This window comes from Pseudoliparis swirei, chromosome 21, assembly GCF_029220125.1.
Source record: "Pseudoliparis swirei isolate HS2019 ecotype Mariana Trench chromosome 21, NWPU_hadal_v1, whole genome shotgun sequence".
In the NCBI taxonomy this organism is placed as follows: Eukaryota; Metazoa; Chordata; class Actinopteri; order Perciformes; family Liparidae; genus Pseudoliparis; species Pseudoliparis swirei.
In genome coordinates, this window is record NC_079408.1 from 15,244,266 (window position 1) to 15,269,999 (window position 25,734).

General features: G+C 44.4%; 2 protein-coding genes across 3 annotated transcripts in view; both read left to right on the top strand.

The window, feature by feature from the left end:
• Positions 1-253: 253 nt before the first annotated feature.
• On the top strand, positions 254-14,576 carry kiaa0232 (KIAA0232 ortholog). Of its 2 annotated transcripts, XM_056442484.1 has the most exons (8): positions 254-727; positions 6,300-6,858; positions 7,569-7,709; positions 9,498-9,567; positions 9,669-9,753; positions 9,859-13,216; positions 13,403-13,511; positions 14,422-14,576. In XM_056442484.1, exons 2-8 carry the CDS (start codon positions 6,622-6,624, stop codon positions 14,436-14,438), a joined length of 4,017 nt encoding a protein of 1,338 aa, XP_056298459.1. In that variant the 5' UTR covers positions 254-727; positions 6,300-6,621; the 3' UTR covers positions 14,439-14,576. The 2 variants fall into 2 exon arrangements, with proteins under 2 accessions (XP_056298459.1, XP_056298460.1); XM_056442485.1 differs by lacking the exons at positions 254-727; positions 6,300-6,858 and adding an exon at positions 6,865-7,442.
• Positions 14,577-18,803: 4,227 nt separating this feature from the next.
• Positions 18,804-25,734, top strand: part of tbc1d14 (TBC1 domain family, member 14) — a 36,427-nt gene continuing 29,496 nt past the window's right edge. Inside the window, exon 1 of the mRNA XM_056442486.1 lies at positions 18,804-19,192. Within this exon, the coding sequence (XP_056298461.1) occupies positions 19,144-19,192 (49 nt within the window). The 5' untranslated portion in view covers positions 18,804-19,143. The remainder of the gene's footprint in view (positions 19,193-25,734) is intronic.

Consider the following 25,734-nt stretch of genomic DNA (forward strand, 5'->3'; position numbering starts at 1 on the left):
GTGTTATTTCTGCTGTGGCTTAATGTATACATTGTGTTAATTATGATAACATACATATGTACTCTGTTGTTTTAAAGCATTGTTTACATTATATGAAAATGCCTTCATTAATACATTGTCGAGTAAATAATAACGACACTAATATAAAGAACTATTTTCATGAACTGTAACTATATTGTAATGTGTAATTTGGAGACATGATATTTATTTATATATTTTTAGGAGACGATATTATTTTTGTTCGTCTGTCGAGCGATGCTTTATTCACTTATTACATTTCCATAGCCGAGTTCAACCTCCTATGTCATTTTTCTTCAGTTTAGTATAAATGCTGAGGACTAGTTGGGCTTCTGATGCAATGCCCTAGCGGAGGAATCAAGCCTCTACGAAGAGGACGGCGGAGGTTTGCCTTGTTGCCTAGATACGAACGCGGCGCACTCGCGAGCCCCTTCTCTCAATGAAACAGGATTTTCGTAAGCGGACATTGTGGTTCTGGGTATTAAGTGTCATCGACGAATGACCTTCCGCTAGCTGGAGCCGAAATGTCGCCGGTTTCCTCGACGCCGTTGAGGAAGCGCTGGATGTGAAAAACAGCGCCATTTCTGTCGGCGTCCATGATACGCGATGCTACCGCAGCGGATTCCAGAGCTCGAGCTCGGAACGGCAGCGGGAGAGAAATAGCCGCCGCTCCCCTTTCGCCGCTCTTCGTTACTTCAGCCCTCGGCAGGTAAGGCAACGTGTTTACGGCCGCTCTGCGGTGGCGGTTCCTCCCGTTTAGTGTGCAGTCACTCTTTCTCTGTGTGACGATATGGCGGAGCTACATTTTGAAGGCAAACGTCTGACAGTGCTCCGGCAACGTTAGCCTGCCGCTCCTCCTCCCCTCGGTCACAACAACAAGCCTGCGTGAGAGCTAACGCTAGCTAGCGTTCATGTTTCATATAAATCGGGACGCCGACAGAAATATTGTCCTGACTTTAGCTCCGGTTCCGACATTAAAAGTTGAGACTTGGCCTCACGTTAAACGTGTTGCTGTCTGCTAGCTAACGATAACTATATAACGGAGCACCGTCCAAGCTGTTTATAAACGGCATCGTGATTAGCACACCATTAATAACGTAACTGATCACGTCTAACCCAATTCATGCCCGTTAAGTACCGTTAACTTTGCCCGTAATGATAATAAACTGTCCAATGGCAGCAGGCTCTCACTAACTTGGCTAACTTAAGCTAGCGCATTAGCTCACGTTAAAGGTCGGTGGTGCAGCTAACCTTGCAGTTTGAGTGCAAAGTGACGCCGGCTAACCCAGGTTAAACCCGAGTTAGAACAACGCGAACTAGTTGACACGACAGCCGCCACCTTATCGCCCACTCTGCGGTCAATCTCCACACCGATAACACCAATAACGTGACTTTCTCTTAACCATGAAGCCTGGCTGCTCTGTGGTCGCTCGTCAGTAATCCACAACGAAGGCACGCATCTCCCCCATGCGCCGGCGGGAGAATCTCCAGTTAACGCAACACATAAGTGCATTATTTCGGTCCTTCCCGGTGTCGTATAAGTTGCATTAAATAGTTGGTTGTGTGCTAAAGTTTGTATGCGGACGGTGCAGTCGGGTGCTAGCGTTAGCTGCCGGGGCGAGTGTGCGTACGAGGAACAGCTGGGCTGTAGAAGCTGGTCAGCCATATTTAGCGAGCAGGGAGAAAACCAGCGAACCTTTTAAGCTGCCGTCCATCTGTATTTATTGAACTGACAGCATTATTCTACTGAAGGCTTTGCGTTATCCCTGCGGAAACAGTGCGGTTGCATGCGACTAAACTATTGCCCATTTGACGCCTCTCTGGTTAATCTTTCATATCTAGCTGATGAGTGACGACCGGCTCGGCCAATCGGATTGGCGCAGCCTCCATTTGCTCTTCACGTCGACTCCTCATCCTCTGCTGCCCAACGGAACACATGCACTTGACAGCAAGTGTCCCCCTGCTGGTCGTGGCCACTGTTATACCCAACTGCTGCAGCTTGCGGCTTCTTTTATTGTCATGGGTACTAATCCAGGACGTATTCGGTTTTATTGCTCACTTTTGTTGGTGATTTTAAGGAAGCGGATAAGTGGTGCGTCCTGATGTAGGAGTTTTTATAAAGCCTTGCTGTCATCCAGGTGTTTCAAATGACCCCTTGCTCTCTCACTGTCTTGTGTTACATTGCGTGTCCCTAACAGGAGGGCCATTTCACATTTAAACTTCACTAACGCTCGTTAACCCGTGACTTGATTTAATAAAGGCCTACCACCATAATGGGTGATCATGATTGTGACTGCGGTCCAGATTGTGTCTGGAGCTCGTCAGTGGCGGCTGGTGAAAATTTTTTTGGGGGCGCAGTTGGGCGACGCGGTTTAAATAGCACTCAACAATGAGAAGAAAAGAGGGTTTGAGTAGAATATTGTAAAAAACAAAGCTTTATTTCAAGAAAACAGCATGCTCAACACTGTCCAATAACAACTATCAACACACTGTAACTTTGGGCTTGAGAGGTTCAGAGCAGCTTTAAGAAACATTGGGTTGGGTTTCAGAGGTTTACAGAATAAAAGAGTTTCACCCTCACATGAAAGAGGTTCAGAGCAGAATAGAGTCAGAAAGAGATGCAGCACATGTTACATTGGGTGTTTGACAGAGTAGACCCACTACTGTAAAGACAAGTCGCCTCCTCTCTTTAAAGTGGTCAAACTTCTCAATAACGCTGGTTAAAGTCAATCATATCTGTGACGAGCCTGTTTCCATTATTCTGGAGGGAATGCGTCTGTTTTTCAGAACTTCTTCGTTGTGTTTTCGATGCCAGTTCGGTCTCCTTCTGCTGCTCTGCTCTGCAAACAGGGTTAGCTTCATGCTGTTAGCTAGTTAGCTTCATGCTCTTAGCTAGATAACTGTGGCAAGATTCGTGCTTTCCACTTGTCTGAAGCTCTTTAGATCCCTCACCCCGTTGTAGTCCAGAGAGTTTCAGTCCCTTTGGAACAACAGACAGGGGAAACTAAACAGCGCATTACTCACTGAGCCTCCAGCTAACCAGCTCCGTTAGCTACCTGCTCCCGTAGCTCCGTGGAGCTCTCTGGCTGAGGGAACGATACCGGTCTCTGATCTGCCGAATAGTCCAGTCACGTGAAATAATAAAACTATGTCATTGGCCAGGGCTCACATTTTTGCGCCCCAAGATTCACGTTTCATCCGCCAATGAGAAGCCGTCCTTGCCGAAACGACTGTGAAATGTTTGCTCGCTGCCGTACACACACGTTGGGCCGGAGCCCCGAAAATGGGGAGGGGCTTCTCTCCGTGATGATGAGTGGCGATATATTATATTTTTTCTAGGGCTGGGCAACGATTAAAAATTTTAATCGCGATTAATCGCATGATTTCCCTGATTAATCACGATTAATCTCATTTGTATACGCAAAATCCAATAATTAATTCAAAAGTAGTGTATAGCGCACTTCTATTTTAAATGTTCTGCCATATGAATGAAAGTGCCATAACATGTGTTGTCCCTGTTAGAGTGAGACACCAGAAAACACTTTCAGTGCAGTTTGTCAATTCCTAGAACTTGACACTTATTTTAAATGTTCTGCCATATGAACTAAAGTGCCATAAAATCTGTCAGGACATTGTCAAATGCACTGTTATGCAGAGACACTGTGACAGAATGCTGGAGACTGAAGCAGGGACATGATCAAAGGCAGTCGTCTGGCAGCAGCGATCATCTCTGGTGCTCTATCTGCTCAGTGTGGTGACTTTATGTGACACATTCCACTGCTGTGCAACTTCAGTAAAGTGTCCCGCGCACGTTTCAGCATCATGTGTCTCCTCTGTGTTCATCAGTCAGGGCGTGTGAATGCAGCGCCCACTTCTCATCAATATAATGCTCAGTAACTCCGAGGTCATTGTGGTTACAGAGTGATGTCCAGTAGGGTGACCAGATTTGAGTTTGTGAAAAAGAGGACACTTCGTCTGGGGGGGGGGGGGGGGGGTGCTGAGATTAAACATCTCTTATTTCTAGACTGAAATAATATCGGCATTATAATTATTATAACTATGAGGATTTTTTTGTTGCCTATTTTGTGGAGCCTCCTCAGGACTTGGTGCCCTACGCACAGCTCGTAGTGCGCTATGGGAGCGGCGGCGCTGGTAGTAGTGTACACAACAATTGACTAGTGGAGGGGCAAGGTGCTCAGTGTTGCCAGATTGGAGATGGTGAAGTATCGTACCAAAGGCTCAAAATGGTTGTATTTGGAGGATAATTATCGTGTATCTGGCAACCCTGAGATCGGTCGACCAATGACTGTTCTCTATACTGGGAGATACCATTTCCAAAACTTGTAAGGGGTAAATACTAGTTTATGAAAACCCAGAGAAACACAAATATCCGACGAAGCAAAATCCCGGACGTTTTTGGAATCCCTGCCGGACGCATTTTTTAGGTCTCAAAAGCAGGACATGTCCGGGGAAAAGAGGATGTCTGGTCACCCGATGTCCAGTCGTCCCCAGTGAGAGCAACAGGGTGCACATTGTGAAGCTGTCGCTTTGCAGTCCTCTCCTTTCCATACAGCTCGTGTATTCTCCGTGTGACGTGTGTCTCATACCTGCCGTCATTTGTTGAGATTCTCCATGTTTGTTAAACCGCGAATGACTTTCTTTTCCGGCTCCGCAGCAATCAGTAGCAGACTTTTACAAAATAAAAGCCTGTGAGCAACACACTTTTACAATAAGAAAATAAATAATAAAACCTGCGTTAACGCGCGATAAAATAATTGTCGGCGTTAATTCATTGATGCGTTAACGCAAGATTAACGCGTTAACGTGCCCAGCCCTAATTTTTTCACATTAATTTAAGTGGTTGTTGACAGGCTGACGGTCTCCCACACACATTTAGCGCGTCAACACGGTATATTTACTATTTAAATGATTTGGTATATAATGTTTTTTGACAGGATGTATACATATATATATATATATATTAGGGCTGTCAATCGATTAAAAAAAATTAACTAATTAATCGCACATTTTGAAATTGCGATTAATTAATCGCGATTAATCGCGCTAAAAAGTTGCTTCCTTCTTTTTAAAGACAAAACTTCACACAGAGCTGTGTTTTCAAAGAGGCTCCTACCTATAAAGTGCCAGCGAGGTATTTAATATCGTGGATGATAAATTGTTTCTTCAGTGAAACATCAGATTAGTAAAAAAAAGAAGTATATTGAAACCCCATTGGTCCTGTCATCTTTAACACTGAACACAGCAGAACCAGTGGCCTTGGTAACTGACTGACATTCAAATATGTCACGTTCACCCTCTGGAGGCTGGGCTCATTTTATACATTTTACAAAATAAATAAAATTCACCGTTTAAAGTCTTTTGCATGTGACACACCCCCCCGTGTTATACATCAAACATTCCAGAACAATCTCAGCTCTGAAATGAGCCTCATTGTCCTCGCGCCGTGTCCTCTGGTTCTCTGACTGACAGGCTGCTATAGAGCCTTACCTGTGAGGTGGGAGGTCCTTTGTGATTTACTGAGTGTTCATTGGTTGTTTTTACCGAAACGGATTGACAAATCATGGTGAAGGTTTCGTGTGACGAGTTCTTTCCGCGCCGCGTCACCCGACACGTCGCCCCTCCGTTCCTCTGTGTATCAGAGGGGGAGACGGGAGGAAGGAGGAGCAGGAGGAAACCCGACTGATTCATCCACGAGTTAAACTGATTTCTGCTCCTTATTTTCGCGGAGAAATAATTGTTTTAAAAACGGAAACAGTGTCAAACCGTACTGCCGCGGTTTAAAAAAAAATAATAATAAATTTGCGTTAATTGCGTTAAAATATTTTAGTGCGTTAACGCGGCCAAATTAATCGCATAGATTAACGCGTAAACGCTGACAGCCCTAATATATATATTTTTCATCTCAAAATTTTAAGAGGGGCGGCACCCTAGCGCCCTCTATGGACGCACCGCCACTGGAGCTCGTGCTTTCTCAGGAGCCCCTTAACTTAAGGCTATGAACAGCCAAGCTACATCTTTTTGGGAGGAGGAAAACGATGCATATGTTGTAGTGGGATCTGTATTGACATGTCTCTAACTGGTTCACTCACTGTTTTTAAATCATGGGAAAATATAATTTTAATAATTCCTTTATGCATTTCTTTATATGAAGACGCCTTGATTCTGGCTGTATTGAGGTTGTGTGTAAGGTCTTTGACGACATCTTGCATTGAGCATTGAAAATACCGCAGTGTAACTGATGCTTATTTGCTCCGTTCCAGGTTGTGCCGGTGAAGTAAGACGAAGCCCCAACATGGACCCTTCCGACTGAGACGCAAACACGTTCCGTGTTTTGCTCAGCAGCTGAGATCCATCAGCAGCACGAGCCATGCCTGACGAATAAAATCACCTTTTCTTTGCTCAAAGCAATAATACAAACATCCTACATGCCTCCCCATGTAGAACCCCTTCAGTGGGTCCTGCTGGAGTGACTGCCCCTTCTACCCACGCTTCTGCCTCGTCCTCTCGCTGTACCCTTCTCCTCCGTCCACCCTACCCATCGCAATGCTGCGTCACCTGAGAATGGCCAACACCTGAGGTCCCATGCGTCCAGTGAGCACCGATTCAGACGGTCCCGCTCCTCCTGAAACCCTCTCTTGCCCCTACCCCCCCGTGGGCCCCCGGCCTGCCTCGGAGATGTCCCTGTTCCAGTCGCTGGGCCCAGTGCAAAGCTGGCTTGGCCAGGAGCTTGAGAAGTGCGGGATTGATGCCATGATTTACACCCGCTACGTCCTCAGCCTTCTCCTGCATGACAGCTACGACTATGACCTGCAGGACCAGGTGGGCTCTCTCAACCTTTAAGTAGAAGCTCCTAGTCTAGTCAAAAAGTTTAGAAGATTAGTGCGTGTCATTGTTTGCGTTGTCAAATGAGTGGGCAGTGGGCTTTTATAGAGGGGGAGTTTGTCTGTCAATATCATGGCCTCTTTAGAGGAAGACATCAATTTGCCAGGAGAGGTTAACAATGGAGCTTTTCTTTCACATCGCGGCACTAATGGCTAAACTGACATGAGCCCGTTTCACAAAGAGTTCACCACAAAGATGTGAAGAAGATATGTAATTACGACGGCGTTGCTCTTTTTACACTGAACCAAGCAGCAACGTCACCCCGGTGTGATTTTTAGATGTCATTTCCGCATTCTGGGAGCAAAAGATGCTGCGAAATGTAACACGACGGCGCTGGAGTCGTGTGCGTGTGCGTGTGCGTGTGTGTGTGTGTGTGGTTCGCCGCCGACTTGATAGTGGAGCCACTCTATCCTCCCCCACGGCATGTTCGTACCTTTTTATACAGAACGGTGAAGCAGAATAACGACCACACAGTGTGTGAAAAGGGCTCTATGCAGGTTTGCCGTGTTTGTGTGGTCGTGGTATGTATACAAATTCTGATAATTTCTAATTTTTAAAAATCTATTTATACTTTTTGAAACTGTTTTTTTTCACTGTTAAACACTCATTGGTCTTCTGCGACTGACTTTTCACGGTTTGTGCAAAAGGAAAACGACATCTTCCTGGGCTGGGAGAAGGGAACTGGCAAGAAATGGGGCAAGAGCAAGAAGAAAGGAGGGACCGACCTGAGTCTCGAGGAAATGAAGAAGCAAGCTGCCGTGCAATGCCTCCGCTCTGCATCTGATGAAGTAAGCACCATTCCCTCTCCGCCCGACTCGTTCTGTAGTCTAACATGACTCACGCGTTGAAGCAGCAGCAGTTTGACCTGACTCATCCGATATGAAAGTGTAGAATAAAAAGCATTCCGAGTACAGAGACTTGTGAGGAACATTTTGCAGTCGGGTTTGTTATGGTGCAGATATGAATTACATAAATCACGGTGAATAGACACAGAATGAAGCCATGCCGATGTGCGATGCTGAAGCATTGAACAAGGGAAGATCTTCATTGCATCGCCACCTCATTTTCCTTACTGGCCATACCTTCAGTCAGCCTTCATTAGAAAGATTAAAATAATGTCAGTATTTCAAGAGTTTTTTTTCTACATAAAACTAATGCCATCCTCACTTATATTGCATGCACTCAATAACCTATTGTGTGACATGAAAATCTCCAGAGAGATTCACTCACATGTTTGTCCGTGGCCTAGCTGTAGTACGGGAGGTGTGATTTAGTTGAGTGACATAACATTACGCTGGAGGGGGGGGGGGGGGGGTCTGCAGGGCAAAAGGAGCAGTGTTGAGCTCTGGGGACTGGTATCTGCAGTCTATTTTTTAACCAGCACACGCTGCACAGAATTGCAGCAGTGAGCGGCGCAGTCGGCCGTCAGCTGACCGGCGCTGGCACAATGATGCAAGAGGAAACCCGGGGCCGGAGAAAACTTTGCTTAACTTTTCATGTGGTGATATGGTAAGGAATATAATTAGTGAACAGGGAACAAGTGAGCTGAAGTGAGGCGGCCGGTCATGAGGAGCAGCTGTGTTCCGGATGTGATTGGCTCCGACAGCGCTGCTTGATCTGAGCTCGTGTTTGTTTTTCATCATCCTGCTCAATGTCAGTGGGAATTAACCTAAACAGGATATGTAGTAAACTTTAATTGTTTCAAAACATATTGAGGCAATCACTTGTACTGTTGCTAAGCCCCTTTTTTTCTTTTTCTTCTTGTTTTTCTTTTTTAAAGCATTGTTGCACCATAGCTAAATATAGCCCTGTCATGGCGGGCATGCCTTAGCTCTCACAAGTCAGCTGGCTTGACTTTGTACCTTTCGTTCTTTCTTCTGGGTCACATTAGGGGTCAATGTAGCGATTGGGAAACTGCATTCTTTCCTTAGGCGATGGATCTTGTTACTCGTGTTGTTTTGGAGTAAGAAAAAAAAATCTTTTGTATTTGGGCCATGGCTTGTATTTTATATTGTAATTGGTGTCTCCTAAAAATCTGTGAACATGTTTTTGTCATGTCAACTGATCATTACAATATATAACTATAATATAGTACCAGTAGCGTGATATTAACCAGCGTGCTGCTGTGGCTCAGGAGGTCGTGTGGGTTTGACCTTTAATGACAAAACTGACTTCAATCCACGGTTCCTCCAAAGTTTACTTCAAAAAACATTGACCCAAGTTGCTTTTTAGTTTTTGGAGACTTTGTTTTCCACCCACCCTCTTTTTATTATTTTAATAATAAATAACAATTCTTTAAATGTACATCTAATTTATATTGGTTGCAAATGCAATATTGAAGTAAACCCTAATGTTGCCTCGCAAATAAAAGAAAGATCCCACTCACTTTCAGATCGGTACTCCGTACGGCTCGTACTCAAAACCCAGGTTTTGCTGTCAGTATCGGGACTGAACGAGCATTACTATGAGTCACGTTCTCAAGTATATGAGAATATCATGTCATGAGATTGATATCAGCTGTTCATAATAAGTTCAAGTTCTCAAAAATCTGTTTCTTTTCTTTCTCACGTGTGCAGAACTCTGGAATTGAGAGCCTGGTTGAAGAGCTTTGCTCTAAACTAAAGGACATCCAAAACAAACAGAAAGGTTTGGCTCATACCCTTTATCGTCACATTTAAAATATGTTGGATTGGAAAAGAAAAGGGAATAATAATTGCTCTAATAATATGTGCGATGCTTTTTTACAGAGGAAAAACAGATACAAAATAAATCTGATGGCTCTCCGTCTCCCGAGCGAGCCGAGTCCCCCTCTTCAAAGGACCAGGTGGAAATGTAAGCAACAACATGGATATTGTGTAGCTGTGAATGTGTATTTATAAAGTGTGTCTGCCGTTTGAAGTCTGCTGCGGTTCAATCACGTCGTCTCTCCGTCTGCAGGTATTATGAAGCCTTTCCTCCTTTGTCAGAGAAACCTGTTTGTCTCCAAGAGATCATGACGGTGTGGAACAAGGCAAAGGCCTGCACATACTCGAGTTCATCGTCCTCCGCAGCCCCACAGACCAGCACAGACACCTCCTCCCCAAAAGATTGCAACAGTGAAGGTGAGACCGCGAAGGAGGGAAACCTCGAAGCCTGTGGCGCCATCACGACTGTGAACAACGAAAGAGGTCAGCAGCGGCGAAGCAAGGAAGAGAAGGAAAACAGATGCCGTGGTGGTGGTGGTGCAGCGGCGGAGGAGAAGGCTACCGTCCACTCGAAGAGACAGACGAGACACCGATCTGAGGGGAAAAGCCGACACAGATCCTGGTCTTCTGGCTCTAGCGAGGCGGGCTCGAGCTCAAGCGGGAACCAGGGCGACTTGAAGTCATCCAGAAGCAAAGCGGTTAGAATCAGGCACAAATCCAGGGAGGCTGCGAAGAACAAGAGAACACGCAACGGCGGGCAGGTGAAGGTGGTCGACAAGGAGGAGCGAAGAGTCCCGGGAGGGAGCGGTAGCAGCGTCGCCGGAGGCTCTGCCAAACAACCACAGCTTTACAAAAAGGGGAAGAGACCTCTGAAGGAGATTCGTAAAGACCCGGGCTGCAAGGAGGCCAAAGAGTCCGGAGCCGAGGCCAGGAACGAGAAAGAATACATGGAGGAGCCACTTTGGTACACCGAGCCCATCACAGAGTATTTTGTACCTTTCAGCAGCAGACAAAGCAAGCTGGAAACAAAATATCGAAACAAGGTGGACTCTCCCGATGGCTTTGCTTTGTCAACCGACACGGAGAGGCTGCCGGAGAGGATCCAGGGAATCTGCATTGCCAACGAGAGCTGCCAGAGGGCATACCTGACGGCAGGCTCGTTCGTGGACGGGCACTTTGTGGAAGGGCCCGGCGACGCAGAAGAGGAAACTGTTGAACTCCCCGGGACATCGAGCTGCCCTCAGCCAGAGGATAGTCGAGATTTAGATGACAAGCATCTGTCTGAATTCACTCACTTCTATGAAGTTGACATTTATCAATCCATATTGGATACTAGTGCCTCAGACTCTATACAAGAGAGTCGGATCTTAAGCATGATTCGACAAAAAAGCAAAGAGCAAGGAGACGTAGAGGCAGCATGTTGTTTAGTGTTAGACGGCCTTGAGCAGCAAGGGAAAAGTGCAATACGGGCGGACTCGCTGGAAGCTCCGGGATCCTTTGGATTCTTAATGGCGGATCTTGAAAGCATGGCTCAAGTGTGGGGATGTTACTCGCCATCTACGTCAGAAGATCTAGAAGGAGAGAGCTTCGTGGGAGACTCCCCCATCAGACTCTCCCCACTCCTCGATAGTGTTTCGTTCACCCTGAGCAAACTGTCTGGGAATCTGGAGGAGCCGGCCATCTCCGAAGCCACCAGTGAACCGTCCGGTTTGAACTCGTCCTGCTTCTCTCTTTTCGAGCTGCAGTACGACAGCCCTACTTTCCCTTTCCCCCGCGACTCGCTCGCCGTCGGACACGAAAACAACACAGATTCTAGTAGCTGTCTCGACCCGCATTCTAATAAACGGTCTCGCTTGCTAATATGGACCAAAAATAGTGCCTTTGACGAAACTGAACACTGTTCTAACCTTTCAACGCGGACTTGCAGTCCGTGGTCGCATTCGGAGGAGACTCGGTCGGACAACGAGCAAGGAAACGTCCCGGCGGAGGAAGCCGCTCAAATTGGCAACGAGGAGATCGGTTGTATCATCCCTCCTCTCTCTGGTACATATCTGGAGGAGGAAATCTTGGATTTTTTGCAAGAAAACTCTGGCCATAAGTGTGAGGAGGTCAGTGTCAGCACAACGTCCATCAAGACCCTCACCAAAAAATCTAAATTGGAGTCCGTTTGTGGCATCGCGTTGGAGAAGGTTGAGAGTAAACAGTACGTCACTGGCATGTTTTCGGACAACGCAGAACAACACGGTGACGACTACAGCTCAGGGATCATAAAGGACATCTGGACGGCGATAGGGGAGGACAAATCTGTGATGTCAAAGCCGGGTGCAGAACAACTGAGCGACGGGCTGTTCTCAGACGAGTCGGGCGGTTACTGCTGCAGCGGTCTGGAAGAGCAGGCCAAAGAAGTGCCGACTCAGGGGCCTCAGAAGAAAGCGGTGCAGCGGTCCGAGTATCACCTTTGGGAAGGCAAGAAGGAACGAGACTTGGCCAAAAGCAAACTCTCCAAGGTGGACGGTGCTGGGGATTACATGACTCCGTCCAAGCCCTGGGACCTGAACTCTGACAAGGAGAGTACATCGTTCATCCTCGGCGGGGTCTACGGCGAGCTGAAGACTCTGAGCGGTGATAAGAGTTGGGCTGTGGTGCCGCCAAGTGACTCCCACGACAGCCTGCTCCAGTGTGCTGCTGCGGCTGATATGCTCACCATCACTGGCACAGATGTGTTCATGAACACCGGCAGCTGCTTTGCTCCCGGGCACAGGCCCCTGTGGAGGCCTCTCGTGTCCTTCGGGCAGAGCGACCAGGCCATCAGAGGAGGCGGAGATGGATTGAATAAGGGATTTTCTTTCATCTTCCATGAAGATTTGCTTGGATCTTACGGAAGCTTGCAAAGTAAGGAGCACGGTTTAGACTACCCGTTCTCCTCCTTCAACCTGAACAATCCCTTCTCTCAAGTCCTGCATGTCGAGTGTTCTTTTGAGCCGGAGGACATGGCTTCGTTCAGTCCGGGCTTCAAGCCCAAATCTATTCTTTGCTCGGACTCTGAGAACGAAGCCTTCCACCCACGATTATACGGCATCAACCGGACGCAGTACAGGGCCATTCGCATTTCCCCCAGGACTCATTTCCGACCCATTTCGGCCTCCGAGTTAACTCCCGGCGGCGTGAGCGATTCAGAGGCCGAGACGGACAAAGACGAGACGAGTTTCCCCGACGAGGCGCCGTTGGACGTCTTCGACGATCCTCAGGCCGATCTCAAACCTCTGGAGGAGGATGCCGAATGCGAGGGCCCTTATTACGGGAAGTCAGAACTGGAATCTGGTAAATTCTTACCCAGATTAAAGAAGTCTGGCATGGAGAAGAGTGCCCAGACCTCTCTGGATTCACAGGAGGGCTCCGGTACCCTCCTGCCAATCGCTGAGCAAGAGATTTGCTTAGACTGCAAAACGGCAGCAGCGGCTGCATCAACTGCAGGTGGACCGACGGAGGTTTCTGTCGGCAAGGTCCAGAAGGAGGAATCTTCAGGAGGAAAGCAGTCCTGTTTATCTGCACCAGCAGAGCAGTTCCCCAAGTACGGGATGGCTTACGACTTTGCTGGAGATGTGCCAGAGGTGAGGCTCTCTACGAATTATCTCATAAGATTCTTAAACTTTCTGTGAGACCTTTTTAACAAAAGTGCTGGCCTAACCACACAGTGTTTCATAATCTGTCATCAGCTGTAAAAAGGTTCCCCCTGCGATGTCTGACAACGGTTCACCTGAAACTCACGAGCCGCTTCTCCTTTTTGTCTCGTTTAGTTCCCTCTGTTAAATATAAGTGGACAGGGAGGAACTGGCAACCAGCAAGACGAGTGCTGGTGGCAGAACACGCTGTGTTCCCCCCTCTTCCCTGGATCTCAGTGTGCAGGTAAACCCGCCTCCAACAACACACTTTGCATACTTGCCTTAAACCAGTCGCGTAGCTTATTTGCAAACTTGTTCTCAAGAGTCGAGGTCAGTAGGCAACATACGACCTCTTGAACTCGGGATGTACTGCACACATCTGTAGTGGCTAGAAACTCGTCTGAAAGTGAGACGTTAGTATTTACATTGTTTACGGTCGTATTCACCTGCAGAGCGACGGGGAGCTGCCGTTGCCACTTATTTCCCTCTCATTGGAAACTGCATGTGTAATTGAATATGGAGGTTGTTGCAGGCTGGACAGAGGTCATCCATCTCGGGCACTTCCTCCCACAATAGATCCACTCCTCTCCACAGATGTCAGTCGGTGTCACAGTGCTCTGTGAGAACAGCACATTAAAATGCTTCTTTGTCCCGTGTTGCTGGCATTACATAGAAATCTCACAGAAGATGCCGATGTATTGGATAAATATTGACGAGGTGTTAAAATGATCGTTTGAATGTGTTAACTGGGGGTTGTATGATGTACGCATTTAGTACTGGACCTCTTCCTTGACAGGCATCGTATACGGGCACTTGAGTACGCCCACGAAGACGAGATACGAGTTTAAAGTTGATTACAAGATGGTTTATGGCATTTCAGCCGGCGTCTACGCGCTTGTAGCACGTAACTTGCGTGCCAGGCCTGCATCAACACGCTGGAAACAAAACTTAAGGACCGCATGCAATCGCTCTAAAGAAGCTCCAAAGCATCCCATAAACATCCAACAGACAGACCTGTCGACCTCTGGCCACCCGAGTATGTGAGCTATGGAGGTTCTGTGACCATAACATGGGGATGGTCAGTCTGAAGTCGGATGCAGCGTGGAGTGTTCCGTGTTTCCGTGTCTTAACTTGTGCCTGACTTCTCTCTCCAGGGAGCAGCAACATTTGAATACTCCCGTTCTGCAGAGGACGTCTGTCACAGGGAGGAAACCAACCTCTCCTGTTGCGACTGGACCGCGACCAGCAAAGATTCAGGGTCATCTCAGAGCTGGGAAAAACCTAATGTAGGCTAATTTCTGACAGCCCCCCCTCCGTTTCTCCCTCCCTAAAAAACACCCACACATAACCCTGCAGGTTTTCATTTACTAACTTAAAACCTTGTGTAATCAACAATCGGATCAACAAAAAGCGAGAGGAAAAATAGGAAAACTCAAACAATATTTGTTCTGTCTTTTGAGTGATGCAATGTGCAGATGTGCATTTTAGGCATTTTAGAATTTGTTCCATTTTGATTCTTCTGTACACTGGTCCTCCGTTCAAGTCCCACCGTTAGCTAGCGGGGACGATCTTTTGTTCTTTCCTCGTCGGTTCTGTTCCCGCGTTTTTTTTGTGTTGCTTTTTGAGCTCGGATCCCGCTAGTTGTGCGGCGTCCGAACGGTTGTGCACGTGTGTTCGTCCAGCCAGCCTCACTCCTCCTTGTGCAACGCACCGTTGTGTGTGTGAAATGACGGTCGCATCCTCTACTTTCCATCTTGTGTTCAGAAAGATGCTGGCTTGTCAGAATTTGATAGTTTTCATTTAAAAAAGCAACATGTGTTGGGATGACTGCTGTGAAGCAGAGGATGTGTGCAGCTTTCTTCACAATGTCCCTAAATCCCCCCCATGTGTGAAAAGTTATCATAAATGAGATTTTCTGTTGAATGCTGATCGTCTTACACAAGCAGTGGTAGAGATAGTATGTTTGAGGCAAAAGAAAAAAAATCCTTAAGAGAACAAAAAAAGTGGAAAAAAACAGGAAATCATAAAGAGTTCAGTTGGAAAGAAAATACTAATCTACTTGAAATGCAATGCTGTAAAATAATTTGGGAAGAACGCAAAGACAAAAAAAAAGAAAAAAAGGTTTATATATTGGGGTAAAGGCCCCTCAGAAAAAGACTACGGCCATTTCTGCAGACTGAATGAAACGTTTGTTTTGATTTCTTGTATTTTCTATGGTTCAGACTATTTGGTGCTATGAATATGTTCAAAAACCTGTTTTTGAAGCTGCAGTTCCATAATACGGCTATGATAAGTAGCCTAGTTTTGTTTCTAGTCCGCACCGTCAGACTCCATGAATACCTTTTTGATTTTTTTTTGGTTGCTAAAATTGTTATACAAAAAGGAAGGTTAAAGCCTGACCGCGGTCTCGCTCGATGTGGCTTGGTTTTTACTTTATGGTGACCTCTTAGTGGTCGGGTAACGGCCACTTCCGGGTATTAAATCTCACGTTACCACGCATCCATTCAGTCACTTGTCCCCACGGAGACAGACGGACGCTCCGCTGTCCCGGTTGCAACTAAACACACCTGTAACTAAACAAGTGGCGGGGCTGGAGGTTAAAACCAAAAACATGGCGTCATTACTCTACGGTACAAATGCTTTTTTTTTTTCTCTCTCTCTCTCTCTCTCTCTCTCCATCTCCATACAAGGTGTGTTTTTATTTTTGGTTTACAATATATCCTTTTGAAATATTGAGTAATGTCTCACTTTGTGTGTGTGTGTGTGTGTATTGGCAACAGAACTTGTGGTTCAGAATGAGTGTACGAGAACTTTATCTCAGAAGCGTGAGGAACGCATCGGCGGGCCCTGAATTTGAAGCGCCCCCTTGTGGTTGGACCGGCCCGTCTCGTGACACCTGAGCATCAAAGTCAAACGCCTTTTCTCTCCATCTAAAAGGAAGAGCTCAGTGCATTGGAGAGGGGTCTGTTGGCAGAAATGGAATATGTTGTTGAAGTAAATATAGTATATAATCTTTCCAAACCCGGTCACGAGGATGGCAGCAGGGTGACGCCTTCAGGGTCACGGAGCATGGGAATAAGCATCCCTCCATCTCCTCATGTAACAATGCAGAGGTCGTATATACACGGGCATCGGTTGGTTCAGTCCAAGGCCACTTCAGTTAAAAACAAAATCGGAGGACCCCCGAGTAGCTGAACGAAAGTGAATCCAACTTCAGGGTCTTGCCCCCTTTTTCTTTGACGGTCATCCGACACTCAGGAACCTTTTGATATGAGCATCGTGCATCCTCTACTCTCACACCTGGGACATTGATGCATTTGTGTAAAACCTTTCTTTGATTGTAGAGCAGACATCATGGACTGGAGGACTCTATAGAGTCCTTTTTGTTTCCCCATCCCAATTCTGAGACCTGAACCTGCTGATCGGCCCTCTACTGGACAAACGGGGAGTGAATGGCACACAACTTTCTTTTCTTTTTCAGTTTGGCAGATTATTTTTGCAGAGGTGACTTGCCATTAACGTCTAGTTTTAGGGGCGGGGGGGTAACAAAGCCATTGTAGATTGCATCAGCAATGTGTTGGGGAGTTCTATAGCCCTGAGTCCTATGCAATACGTTGGCATGTAAACATCCAAGAATATATACAGAGAAGTCATTCAGTTCATTCTGCATGTCGATTCCTTTTGAGTGAGAGGATGCTTGAGGTCGACGCAAGCAAACCACGCAGCATGCAAACGGCACACTCTGTTTTTTGTTTGTTTTTGCTATGTTGGATTTAACTAAATATTTTGGTTTTCAAAAGAAATAAATATATATAAATATATATATAAGTGAGGTTAAATCAGTGATTGGAAGAATGTCCAGGACTGCGTGTGAATCCGAGTGAATGTGTCACAAGAAAAGCACTTAGATGGGAGTTGGACCTTTCTCCATTTGACTCTTCCGTTTTGATAGGCCGTGTTGAAGATTTAGAACATTTAAAAAGTAAAATGCATTCAGTGAGGGTTTATGCATTTTGGAAGGACTGTGGCGGGGTCGCCGGGTTTCGTTGTGGTCTGAAGAACCGCGCCCTGAAACGTCTTTTCATTCCCACCTCGACTCTCCTTCACCCTTCCCTCTCCCTCTCTGCCCCCCCACCCCACCCGTCCCGAGTAGCGGTGTTGTTCTGATTTCATGTTCACCCTGAGAAAATTATTTTGTTTCATTGTGGATTTTTCTTAACATCTAATAAAGGAATAAACCAAACCTCAGCCTATGAATGTGCCTGTGTGTTTTTTATTGTACTTTGTTGTGTATTAACCAACGTGGAGACTTTACATTTAAAATCCTCGACCTCGAGGTGACACTAGAGGGCAGGGTGACTATGTTCCCATCAGATTACTTATTAATGCTTAATGTTGTGGTGAAAACATCAAACATTTGAGATACATTTCCAATTGAAAGTCACATTCTAGTTGTGTGTTACTCAAAAGAAAACCACCGAAAGAGGCCGTAAGTCTGGTGAACTGCATCCAATAGGTTGCACTGAAATAATGCTACCATCACTTCAGCATTTATTGGGTGTTACTTGATATTTTGATGCCATATTTTTAGTAATCCACATAGGATTAGGAGTATAGAATATTTTATTTATTTATATATATCATTATTTATAGTTGTATATTGTTATTTATATATTGATTTTATTTATTATATATTAATATTATATATATCGTTATTTATACATAGTTATTAATATATATCGTTATATCTGACATGTCTTAAACTTGTCATTTACTAGTTATTCATATCTATAGTTATTTTATATACATCTCTTTCTTATGATGTGCTCATTTGCTAGTTATTTTACATATATTTATATATAGTTATTCATATATATATGACATGACAATATATGACGTGTACTATGATGTGCTCATATGCTGTAGTTTAACTTTAATGTCTTTTCTGTGATCTGGCACCAATTATATATTTTAGATTGAACTATATTGAATGCCTAGAATTAAAGTTCCTATGCACATTTTATATACAGTATTGTTTCTGTATGTTATGTATATTGATATTGTTCTTAACTTGTTTGATATAACACCTGCTGAACGTCCCTTTTTGTGTTTACTTTTTATTTTATTTATTTAGTTGAAACATGTTTCATCAACCAGATAAATGAATTACAAGTTTACCATCGAGGCTGTAAATCGTTATTCTGGAGCTTGAAACACTAAATATTACACCAAAATAAATACAAAATATGTTAACCTTCACGACAGTTGACACATAAAAAAATTGCATTCTGGGGATTCCTCTTCTCGAACAAAACGTCCCTGGACGAGGAGCCTGTGAGCGAGTCTCGATTATTAATGCCTTCCGTTCCACAGGTAAACCTATCGACGGTGAGCGCTCGTGACTCGATTGCACCGCACTCACGTCACAAGTTTGTTTTTTTAAAATGGCGGCGGAAGCGTCAAAACAGGTACGAAATGTGACCGACACCGGGTCAACTTTAAGAGATGCGCTTGTTTTCTGATACACCGGAGCCCGCGCATCGTCTCCCGCGAGCGGTGCCATGACAGCGAAAAGCATCTCCGGCATTTTAACTCTATTTCCCCGCTGCGACAAGCCGTCGTTTGTCGGCGTCAGCGGCAAGTGCGCTCGGCGAGCGAGTCCCGGTAGACGTGGTGTTTATGTGAACCAGCCTTCTTCCTCCTCTTCCTCCCCCGTACTGTGTTCGTCCTGACTAATTAACTCCCCCGGTGCTTGTTTGTGAACTCTAAGCAGCCCTGAGGAGGCGGCGGGGAGCTGAGGGCGGCCACCGCGTGACCATGGACCGCTCCATCCCGCGGCTACCTGCCAACCACCTGTAGCAGCAACGGCAACAAACATGGCGAACACGACCCCCGGTACCCGGGACCGCAGAGACAGCCGCTGTGGTAGGTCGCGTCCACGCGCCGTCAAACACTCGGAGTTGTCACTGTTGACACGCGCACGGGACAGAGCGCGCGCGGGTCACCTCTAGGCGCGTTCCAGGTCAAAACTGCATTTCTAGTCGATACACCACGACATGTGGCGTTTTGTGAATTAATTAATACATTAAAAATAATAGTCACATTTTTGATAATTGTTTTACTCTTAACCAGACAGTTTATATACGTTTGGCTTCAAATAAGTTAGAGTACGTCATTAATTCATCCAGAAAAAATTATCCAATTCGGCATCCATTTAAATTATACATTTTTTATTTTATTATTTTCTTTACATTAAATGTAAACGTTGACCCCCACAGGTATAGAGCCATGGCTCTTAAACATATTTTTAATTGGTACAGCCTGTCTGCATTCATATCTAACTGGACTTGTTCATGTGTCACCTCCGTCCTGCAAAATGTAGTTGGAAAACCAATAAAAACATTTTTTTAAATTCCATTTAAATAAACTTTTGATGTGTTTTAAAAGCACATACAGCTACATTGGAACAAACCGACGGGGACACCCAGGCGGCGTGTCATGTGCCTTGTATTATCTGCATCACACCAGCATTCCAGGCTTTGACCCCTTGAGAATTTGATATTGTGTCTCAACAAATCTCATAGAAAATCTGCAGTTTCCCCACATGTGGTCATGTTGACTTCATACTGGTAATAACGTCGGCGTGTTTGTGTGTGTGTGTGCTCATGTGGGTGATTGGGTTGAGGAGACGATCCCTTTTGTTTTAATCAGGACTTCTGAACAAGAACATGCACGCCCATGTTGGAGTTGGCCTTGTGGTTAAAACCTCCTCGAGTGGCAGAGTGTTTACTGTGAAGGACATTTCAACATGTTTGCTGTACAAGGTTATAATGATGATATCATTATAACCTTGTATAATAGTGAGATTTTACAGATTTGAGACTTGGCACTGGATCCAACCTGAGCTGAGAGTGTAGCGGGCCGGGGTTCTGATGCCTTTGAGCGCCCGACTCGCTGGCCTCAGCTTAGCTTCCCCCAGCAGGAGTTCACATTACAGGCACACTCTGGTTTCATGCTGTGGGATTAGTTTTCACCTCTCAGGGCTTCCACACCCAGTTCCTGTGATGAAAGCTTTTGCTAACGCTGTATTTCACTGTTATTGGCATTTTGTAATAAACAAAGACATTTGAATTATAATTGAAGTCCGAGGTGACCTTTTCAAATGACCCCCCCCCCCCCCCCCCCCCCCCCCAGTCTCAGGTCCACACACCGATGGAGCCGGCGAATGTTCGACATTGTTGATATGTGACAATGATTTAAATGGTTGCAGATTAACTTTCTGTCCATCTCAAAATAACTAATTGCAGTTTAAAATGTTTCCATATAAAATGTAAATATGAGAGGCTGAAATAAAATAATTAAGTACAGAAGCATGAAATAAAAAACATAAGAAAATGCGATAGATCAGGGTTTAAAAGGTCCGCTGTGGAGTTGTAAAACATTATTTTTACATTTAGTATTTCTCACCAAAACATATAATTGAGGCATGAATAAATGCATCTCCTTCCTCACAAAACATTTAGTCATAATATATATAAATATCTAAAATATCTATATATAATATGTAGATATATAAAATCTAGTATGTGTATATATTAGGGCTGTCAATCGATTTAAAAAAATTAACTAATTAATCGCACATTTTGAAATTGCGATTAATTAATCGCAATTAAAAGTTAAAAGTTCATTCTTTTTAAAGACCAAACTTCACACAGAGCTGTGTTTCAAAGAGGCTCCTACCTATAAAGTGCCAGCGAGGTATTTAATATTGTGGATGATAAATTGTTTCTTCAGCGAAACATCAGATTAGTTTTTAAAAAAGAAGTATATTGAGACCCCATTGGTCCTGTCATCTTTAACACAACAGCAGAACCAGTGGCCTTGGTAACTGACTGACATTCACATATATCACGTTCACCCTCTGGAGGCTGGGGGCATTTTATACATTTTACAACAACAAAATTCACCTTTTAAAGACGTTTGCATATGACACACCCCCACGTGTTCTACATCAAACATTCCAGAACAATCTCAGCTCTATTCAATGAGGCTCATTGTCCTCCCGCCGTGTTCTCTGCTCTCTGACTGACAGGCTGCTATAGATCCTCACCCGTGAGGTGGGAGGTCCTTTGTGATTTACTGAGTGTTCATTGGTTGTTTTTTCCCCAACATGTTGACAGACAAACGGATTGACCAATCACGTTGAAGGTTTCGTGTGACGAGTTCTTTCCGCGCCGCGTCACCCGACACGTCGCCCCTCTGTGTATCAGAGGGGGAGACGGGAGGAAGGAGCGGAGGAGGAAACACGACTGATTCATCCACGAGTTTAAACTGATTTATGCTCCTTATTTTCGCGGAGAAATAATTGTTTTAAAAACGGAAACAGTGTTAAACCGTATTGCCGCGGCTTGACACTCGGTTTGAGTGTAAAAACTTCAACGAACACCGGAAGTAAACAAAGTTGCGTTAATTGCGTTAAAATATTTTAGTGCGTTAACGCGGCCAAATTAATCGCATAGATTAACGCGTTAACGCTGACAGCCCTAGTATATATATATAATATATATAAATATCCATATGGCTGCTGTCGGTTGGCATTCTCAGAAGGTGTCCTGTCCAGCGGAGAGTCTTTCTGATAAGGTCTTCCAGAGAAGGGAGTCCTGCTCGTTTGAGAATCTCCATGTTAGTCACCCTGTCCTGCCATTTGATTTTCATGATCGACCGCAGGTGTCTCATCATAAAAGTGTGTAGCTTCTTCACTTGACTCCTGTACACTGTCCATGTCTCAGCCCCGTACAACAGAGAGGAAAGTACGATCGCTCGGTATTTTTTGCCTTTTACTCTTTCTGACATGGTAGTTTTTCCAGAGTCTTTCACGAAGGCGACCAAAGCACATGCTAGCCTTTGACATCCTCCTTTGTATCTACATAATGTGTTTGTGTGCATATATATATATATATATTAGTGCTGTGAAAAATAACGTGTTAACTCAGTTAATTAAATTACAGGATTATTTTTTATTTATTTTTTTAACTCATTTAACGCATGCGCAGAATGAGCTTCCAATCCGTCTGTTGTTGGTCGTCTACAGCAGCATGTCATTCTGTCTCTACGTGTCGCGTTAACACGACTCCGATCTCCGTCTCGCGCGCCGCAGAGCTCGGATGCTCGGGACGAAAACAAGTCACTTGCACCCCCCCCCCCCCCGCGTCAACAACTCCTCTCTCGGCTCGCGCGATGCTAGCGCGCGCACTGGTGAGCAAGTTATGTGCCCCCACTGTGTATAAATGCAGGGCTCTCAAGTGTCACGCATTGAGCGTGAGACTCACGCATTTCGGTCTTAACTCACGCACTCCCGCCACACATTGTATTTCTCACGCTGAAAAAAACTCGGCTCTTTAATGTTTTAATGCAGGTGTGTTCAATATGTCGATTGCGGTCGCCGCAGAGTTCCGATGCCGGTCTGCTCGCATCGGGACGAAGCAAAGAAAAGTCACTAGCACCCCCCCCCGTCAACAACTTTTCTCGGAGCTCTTGCCTGTCTTGAGAGCCCTGTAAATGTATATATGTGATTAATCATGATTAATCCACAGAAACCTGTGATTAACCTGATTAAAAATTGTAATCGTTTCACAGCCCTAATATATATATACAATAAGTGTGTGAATATATTTATCTATATAATAAATCTGTGTTTGTGTATATATATATATACAGGACTGTCTCAGAAAATTAGAATATTGTGATGAAGTGCTTTATTTTCTGTAATGCAATTAAAAAAAACAAATGTCATGCATTCTGGATTCATTACAAATCAACTGAAATATTGCAAGCCTTTTATTCTTTTAATATTGCTGATTATGGCTTACAGCTTAAGAAAACTCAAATAACCTATCTCTAAATATTAGAATATCATGAAAAAGTATACTAGTAGGGTATTAAACAAATCACTTGAATTGTCTAATTAACTCGAAACACCTGCAAGGGTTTCCTGAGCCTTGACAAACACTCAGCTGTTATAAATCTTTTTTTTAACTTGGTCTGAGGAAATATTAAAATTTTATGAGATAGGATTTTAGAGTTTTCTTAAGCTGTAAGCCATAATCAGCAATATTAAAAGAATAAAAGGCTTGCAATATTTCAGTTGATTTGTAATGAATCCAGAATGCATGACATTTTTGTTTTTTTAATTGCATTACAGAAAATAAAGAACTTTATCACAATATTCTAATTTTCTGAGACAGTCCTGTATATATACACTAGAGATGCACCGATCAGGTTTTTGGCGCCGATCACTGAACTCAGTACCTGCCGATCCGATAATACCGATCACGGTGTCGATTGAAGCATTCTATTTATTGTGTAGCATTATTGCCTAGGACTATGAGGAAATACATATATAAAGCACCTCAAACATTGAAGAAATTACCGATTTCTTTAAACATTTAGGCCTTTTACTTTGAAAAATGTCCTAATTAATACATTAAAATTGTTTGATTGCTATTGTAGGGGATTTCAGATATGTATGGAACACATCTGCATTATTCATTTCCTGGAGCTCTTGGGGAAATCTATATACAGGACTTTTCTTCACATACAAAAGTCTGACTTATTTTTATAAACTCTTCCTTGGTACAGTAAAAATGTTTTAATGTTAGCATAACAGGGTTTTTCCTGCATAGAGAACATTTGGGCGCGCGCCTACTCCGTTTTCCCGAGCGCCTATGACAAATCCCGAGCGCCTAAGGCAAAAAAAAGTCTGCGATGAAAAAAACAAACAAAAAACAGTTCATCACGTGCATGTCAGCGAATATGTTCTCAATAGTATGTTTCAAGGAGGCTACAGCCGAACCCTCGTCCTGTTTGGATCAATAGTAATCGAGTTCAGTGATTCCCCGAGGTTTACAGCTTCAGGGGGGCGGGACCTGTAGACGAACAGCGTGTATTATGCATTCTTGTCTGTACATTCTAAATACTACTGTTGTTGAGTCACGGGATGCAATTTAAGGATGTTTTGAGCCGAGAAGTTAGTTGTTTAAGCATCAAATCTGTGGTCGGTTTATCGAGATTCAGCCTAATAAGGATATGCGACGGAGATTTGAGGTCCTGCTCGCGGGACCACTGAGCTCCGGGCGCCGCCGAGAGAAGCCTGATCTCGGCAGGACTTTTTTAAATGCTCCGCTGGCTCTGACGTCTCCGTAGCGGCTAAACATGAGATATAATTAGGTTTTGGAGGATCTAAAGAGCACAACGAGTTTATTATTTATTAAAAGATAACGTTATGTCAATTTGACTGAGATTCATAACTTCATATTGTAGCGACCCTGGGTCAGAATGGAAAGCTACGAGACGTTTTATAGTTATTACCGTTTATTCGGGAACAAGTACCAGGCTACTGTGGGCGGAGTATACGCCAAACGACAGTGAACACCGCAACACATTCTACTCCACTGTAAAGTATGAACAATAACAGTTGATGTGGTGACGTCACACGACCAGAAAGACCATCCTGCGTCCTCGAGTCTGGACTATAAAGACCAGACTCCAGAAGAACACAAGTCTGTACTCAGTGTTCTTGGAATTGATAAACGGCTGAAGTCAAAAAGCTGTCTCGGCTAACTTCTGCTAACGGTTAGCTGAGCGAGTCAACTTCAGCATCATGTGCCAGGCAGAAGTAGTAGAGCACAACAGACCAGGTGCATCACACTCCGGTGACCAATCATGCTTTAGACAGAGGTTCGGACCGCCCGGCTCATTTGAATATACGGACACGTAAATGTCAAACATACATAAATGAAGAAATACGTGTAGACACATAAATAGAGAAATAAATAAATGAAGAAATACAGAAATGTATAAATATATTTATTTAATGATGTCCTGTTGATTTATAACGTATATTTATTCATTCCTGTATTTATTTATACATTTATTTAAGCATTTATTTATTTATTCCCATATTTATTCATGCATTTATTTATGTATTTATTTATACTTAAGTCATTTTGAGTCCTCCATTGCCAGCTGCTGATCACTCACTCAACAGCCCAACTGCATGAATAGATGGTGCGCGCGTAGCGCGGCTAAAAAAAATTTGGGAGCACCGAAGACCCATTTTGACCCAGGAAAAACCCTGCATAATTTAAGCTAAATCTCAGAAACGATAAAGATACTAAATCAGTTCATGGTTTACTTTTATATGTTCGTGTATGATTTGTCGACATCTTATTTTGAAAAACGGATGTTGTTTCACGTGGTTCTTTCCGCTAACTTTGCCAAACCGGATGTTGTCACGTAAATCCTTCCGCTAACTTTATCAAAACCCTTGCGCGCTCCCGATCGAATGTGTTTACCGTCAACATCAGTCTATAGGGGCTCAGCAGTGGCGGGCCGTCAGGGCCAGCAAGGCCTTCTCTGCTGGCCTAAACATCATCAGAATATTTTTTTTTTTCTAAATATATTTTCCC

Coding starts and splice junctions, on each gene's coding strand:
- kiaa0232 (XM_056442484.1), top strand. CDS start 6,622: ATGCGTCCAGTGAGCACCGATTCAGACGGTCCCGCTCCTCCTGAAACC. Junction 6,859..7,568: donor ACTATGACCTGCAGGACCAG/GTGGGCTCTCTC, acceptor TTTGTGCAAAAG/GAAAACGACATCTTCCTGGG. Junction 9,568..9,668: donor CATCCAAAACAAACAGAAAG/GTTTGGCTCATA, acceptor GCTTTTTTACAG/AGGAAAAACAGATACAAAAT.